This window comes from Eriocheir sinensis, chromosome 61 (assembly GCF_024679095.1).
Source record: "Eriocheir sinensis breed Jianghai 21 chromosome 61, ASM2467909v1, whole genome shotgun sequence".
Lineage (NCBI taxonomy): Eukaryota > Metazoa > Arthropoda > Malacostraca > Decapoda > Varunidae > Eriocheir > Eriocheir sinensis.
The window spans coordinates 7,379,137-7,385,136 of NC_066569.1; the positions used below are offsets into that span (position 1 = coordinate 7,379,137).

General features: G+C 44.9%; 1 protein-coding gene across 7 annotated transcripts in view; it reads left to right on the plus strand.

Moving 5' to 3' along the window:
• Nucleotides 1-6,000, plus strand: part of LOC126986309 (uncharacterized) — a 145,956-nt gene that overhangs the window by 89,995 nt on the left and 49,961 nt on the right. For all 7 annotated transcript variants that reach the window (XM_050842292.1, XM_050842293.1, XM_050842287.1 and 4 more), the window contains exons 51-53: nucleotides 700-818; nucleotides 1,993-2,187; nucleotides 3,083-3,299. In XM_050842292.1, coding sequence (XP_050698249.1) covers nucleotides 700-818; nucleotides 1,993-2,187; nucleotides 3,083-3,299 — 531 coding nt within the window. The remainder of the gene's footprint in view (nucleotides 1-699; nucleotides 819-1,992; nucleotides 2,188-3,082; nucleotides 3,300-6,000) is intronic.

The window sequence follows — 6,000 nt, forward strand, 5'->3', positions numbered from 1 at the left end:
TGGCTTAACCCGGTAGCTGTGGGGATCATGTTTCTTAATGGTCCCTCTAAGCGAGAAAAATGAGAAAAAATCATCACTCACAAAACCATTTCATAATATATATCAAAGCATTCGTGATCATTTTTTTTATCATCTTTTTTGGGGGGGTTAAATTATGGCACAAATTTGGCCCATCGCTGCTACACGGTAAAGCCACAAATTTGGCCCGTCGCTGCTACACGGTAAAGCCACAAATTTGGCCCATCGCTGCTACACGGTAAAGCCACAAATTTGGCCCATCGCTGCTACACGGTAAAGCCACAAATTAGGGACATCGCTGCTACACGGTAAAGCCACAAATTTGTCCCATCCCTTCTACACGGTAAAGCAACAAATTTGGCCCGTCGCTGCTACTACGGTAAGTTATTAAATTGGGCCTTCGCTGCTACACGGTAAAGCCACAAATTTGGCCCATCGCTGCTACACGGTAAAGCCACAAATTTGGCCCATCGCTGCTACACGGTAAAGCCACAAATTTGGCCCATCGCTGCTACCGGGTTAACTGTTGTAATGCTAACTATAAATAAATCTCACTTTTGTGGCCCAGGAGAGAGTTTTTAGGTTGGAAATTGATGTATACAAGAAGCTGCATAGGGGAGTCTGGCACCATATATATACTCATGCATCAGTTCCTCACCCTTCTATCTTCCTCACCCCCAGTGCCTGTCACGTCCCTTGTCGCCAACTGGACCATGCTGGAGGACTACCTGCTGAGGGACATGGGCATGGAGCCGAGGGTGGTGGAGGCTCTGGCAACCGCAGAACTTAACTTGTTGGAGGTGGGTGGGTCTTTGTTTCTGTAAATACTGCATGACACTCACTATTTAGAAACTTCCCGTGAACTGTGAACTCCTTATGACACAGTTTAACCTGTTCGCTGCAATTGGCATGGATTTGGCTTAACTGGTAGCCTGGTAACGTATACTCCCAGGTCTTTCTCTGCCTCTGTGGTGGATAGTGGAGTGTTTCCCATGTGGTATTGGTGTGCTGGATATCCCTTCACTGGTAGCCTGGTAACATACACTCCCAGGTCTTTCTCTGCCTCTGTGGTGGATAGTGGAGTGTTTCCCATGTGGTATTGGTGTGCTGGATATCCCTTCACTGGTAGCCTGGTAACATACACTCCCAGGTCTTTCTCTGCCTCTGTGGTGGATAGTGGAGTGTTTCCCATGTGGTATTGGTATGCTGGATATCCCTTCACTGATAGCCTGGTAACTTATACTCCCAGGTCTTTCTCTGCCTCTGTGGTGGATAGTGGAGTGTTTCCCATGTGGTATTGGTGTGCTGGATATCCCCTCCCAAGGTGCATGACTTTACGTTTTTCTTCATTGAGTTGTATCAGCCACTTTTTGTTCCATTCCTGTAGCTTGGTGATGTCTTCTGATAGGAAATCCACAGTCAAGGGGTTAAGACCATTTCTCCTTCACTCCATACCTATAGACTTCCTTTGATACAATTTAAAAGTCCTCAAGCTTTTTTCATTTTTTCCATGCCTTTGAACTTTCTCTCTATGACGCACTTCAAGACCTTTCCCATCACTTCCAAACCTATCCTTCAAACATTTAAAACCTCCTCTCTATAACACGATATCATCTTTTCATCCTCTCCTCTCCATGGCACTGTTTAAGATCATTTTCCATTAACTCTAAATATCTAAACTTTCCATCATGTAATCTAAATCCTCTGAAACCCTAACTCTCTATGACACAGTTTCGGATCATTTTCCATTGCCTACAAACTTCTAAACCTCTCTGTGTCACAATTCAACACTTTCCCTTGCTTAAGATCATTTTCCATTACCTCTAAACCATTAAACTTTCCATCACGTAATCTAAATCCTTTTCCGAAACCCCAACTCTCTATGACACAGTTTCGGATCATTTTCCATTGCCTACAAACTTCTAAACCTCTCTGTGTCACAATTCAATAGAGTTTCCCTCCCCTCCTAAACAGCTGCTGTCTCTGGAGGGCACGTCGGTGGAGGAGGTGCTGTGCAAGGGGGAGCAGATGGGGCGCTTGGTGGAGTTGCCGGCGGACGCTCAGGTCACACCACAGCAGCTCAGCACGGCCCTCTGCTCCGCCAATGACACGGAAGCCTTGGCGTCGTCCTTCCTCAACCACCTCAACCTGGCGCCGCTCATGACCATGGTGGGTGGGTGATTGACGGGTTGTTGAGGGTTGTGTTTGCTTTGGTTTACTTGTTTTTTTGTTTTGTTTTGTTTTTTTCCATTTTTTTTTACAGCATGGAGAGCAACTCAAGGGCAACAAAAAGAAGATGTAAAGAAAAAAAAAAAGCCCACTAGCTGTTGCTCATTTGTCTTTTTTTGCTTTATTTTGTTTTAATTTTATCTTTATTTATTTATTTATTTATTTTTATTTTTTTACGTGTACGCTTATTGCGCCGGTAGGCTCTCTTGAGGGGCCTGGATGGTAGTTGGCCCCAGCCCGTCATGGCGCAGGCAAGTGTTTATAGTGGCGCCATCTTCTCTTATGTGTGTGTTATCTTCATTTTCTTTCCCTTTGTATTATATCTTCACTTTTTCTACTTTTGTTTGTTTTGCATGTGTTTGTGTGTGTGTTGGTGAAATCCTGTACACACTTCCTCTACTGTTAGCCCACACAACCTGACCTAACCTGACCTAACCTAACCTAACCTAACCTAACCTGGCCTAACCTAACCTAACCTAACCTAACCTGACCTGACCTGACCTAACCTAACCTAACCTGACTTAACCTGACCTGACCTGACCTCACCTAACCTAACCTGACCTAACCTGACCTAACCTAACCTAACCTGACCTAACCTGACCTAACCTGACCTAACCTAACCTAACCTAACCTGACCTAACCTGACCTAACCTGACCTAACCTAACCTAACCTAACCTAACCTAACCTGACCTGACCTGACCTAACCTAACCTAACCTGACCTAACCTAACCTAACCTAACCTAACCTAACCTGACCTGACCTAACCTAACCTAACCTAACCTTAATCTAGTGATGATGATTCCGACTTCTTATCTCAAAATATCCTCCCCACAGCTTACCAGGTTCGGCGTGAATGCCAGCCTCTCCTCCCATGGGGTGAGCATGGGGGAGGTGTCCAGGGCCATCAGGAATGTGGTCGAGGCATCCGAGCACATGCCGACCATCATGGCCACACTCCGGACCTTCCAGACCATCTCCAAGACCCTCCTGCGCAGTCCGAGGTCTGAAAGTCATACCAGCCGAATGCAGGCCACAATCGGAGACATTACCTGTGAGTGTTGCTCGGTGTTGTGTTGCTTCCAGTGATGGCTCTGCATATTGCTTTCTTTCTTTGATGGCTTATATGCATGTTTGTATGGGGGTTGCTGTTTTAAAGGGTTGTGGAATTAGTCTGCATATTGTTTTCTTTCTTTGATGGCTTATATGCATGTTTGTATGGGGGTTTCTGTTTTAAAGGGTTGTGGTTTTAGTCTGCATATTGTTTTTTTTCTTTGATGGCTTATATGCATGTTTGTATGGGGGTTGCTGTTTTAAAGGGTTGTGGTTTTAGTCTGCATATTGTTTTCTTTCTTTGATGGCTTATATGCATGTTTGTATGGGGGTTGCTGTTTTAAAGGGTTGTGGTTTTAGTCTGCATATTGCTTTCTTTCTTTGATGGCTTATATGCATGTTTGTATGGGGGTTGCTGTTTTAAAGGGTTGTGGTTTTAGGGGTAGCCTCTTAAGGACAAGTGATCCTCAAGTGGAAATTTTGGTGGGTTCCGTTAAAGAATGAGTGTCCTGCAAGCTAACAGCCCCATTTTCATGTATTTCTTCTGTTTCTTTGTGACCTTTGCTATTGTTCATCTGAAATACACTAATCAACAACCATAGGCCTAAATACATGCATACATGTATTTAGTACTGGAGTAGGTAGGAAGACACCTACCGAACGGGCGCAAGCCACTCCCGGTGAGGTATATATGGGAGGTGAGAAGGGAGCTGAAGCCCTCCAAAGACCCTTCCCATGTCCTCACTAACCGTTTCCCTATTGTCTCACCAACACCGGAGAGTAGTTCAGCATGCTCTCTAAAGACAGATCCTCTCTTTATCCACACCACACTACATTCACATAACATATACACCTTTTTCCAAAATTCAAAATTCAAAATGGCTCAATTAAGCAATGCCTCGGAGTCCCCGCCTGGGGGGGGGACCACAAATTCCCCCAGGGAGGACTCCCCTTCTGGCTGCCGGATCGAGAGGTGTCTTGATAACTCCTCGAACCTCTTTCTTCTCAATTTCTGCAACATTCGCGGTCTTCGCTCTAATTTTCATTCTGTGGACCATCATCTCTCCTCCTCTAAACCTCACCTGCTCTTCCTTACCGAAACACCGGTTTCTGAGGCTACTGACAGCAATCTATACTCTGTTAAATACTAATATCTCTATCCTAAATTTAAATACAAAGATGTATGTTGCGCCTACTTTATTAACGACATCACTTGCTCTCGTGCCCACGACCTTGACTCTTCTGAATTTTCCACCATATGGTTAAGACTTCACTGTCATTCTATTACTAAATACATCTGTGCTGTTTATCTCTCACCTAACTCTACCAACTATGTAAAATTCTTTGACTATTTGAATTCTAAAGTGGAGCACATCTTGACCCACTCTCCCTTCGCTGAAATCTCCATCCTAGGAGATTTCAATGTTCACCACCAGCTTTGGCTTTCATCCTCTTTCACTGACCATCCTGGTGAACAAGCCTACAACTTTGCTATCCTCAACGACCTAGAGCAGTTGGTCCAGCACCCTACACGTATTCCTGACCGTCTTGGAGATCGGCCCAACATTCTAGACCTCTTCCTTACCTCAAACCCTTCTGCTTATTCTGTCAAACTGTTCTCTCCGTTGGGCTCCTCCGATCACAATCTTATTTCTGCATCCTGTCCTATCGCTCCTGTACATCCTCTGGACCCACCGAAGAGGCGATGCTTCTGGCATTTTGCTTCAGCTCGGTGGGACGACCTGAGGATGTACTTTTCCGATTTCCCGTGGAATGATTATTGCCTCCAGGATAGAGACCATTCTGTGTGTGCTCAGCGCATCACAGAGGTGATTGTCTCTGGAATGGAGGCATACATTCCTCGTTCTTTCTCTACTCCTCATGCTAAAAAGCCTTGGTTTAATCACGCTTGTTCTCGTGCTGTCAATGATAGAGAGGCAGCTCACAAAAGATACCAGAGCCTTCAAACTAATGCTAATTATGAACTTTACATTTCTGCCCGAAATCGTGCCAAATCTATTCTCCGACTAACCAAAAATTCTTTCATTAATAGAAAATGTCAAAACCTTGCTTTCTCTAACTCTTCCCGTGACTTCTGGCATCTAGCCAAAAACATCTCCTCCAACTTCACTTCTTCATCTTTCCCTCCACTCCTCAGTCCTGACGGCAACACTGCCGTCTCATCTATCTCTAAGGCTGAACTCTTCTCTCAAACTATTCTAAAACTCCACTCTGGACGATTCTGGGCATATTCCTCCTACTCATCCCCTCTGACTCCTTTATGCCTGTTATAAAGATTCTAAAAATGATGTTTTCTATGCCCTCTGGCCTCAATCCTCAGAAGGCTTATGGACCTGATGGAGTGCCTCCTATTGTCCTTAAAACTGTGCCTCCGTGCTGTCACCCTGCCTGGTCAAACTCTTTCGCCTCTGCCTGTCAACATCTACCTTTCCTTCTTGCTGGAAGTATGCCTTCACACAGCCTGTACCTAAGAAGGGTGACCGCTCCAATCCCTCAAACTACCGTCCTATTGCTTTACTTTCTTGTCTATCTAAAGCTTTTGAATCAATCCTTAACCGTAAGATTCAAAAGCACCTTTCCACTTCTGACCTTCTATCTGATCGCCAGTATGGGTTCCGCAAGGGCGTTCTACTGGTGATCTCCTAGCCTTCTTAACTGACTCTTGGTCATCCTCTCTTAGC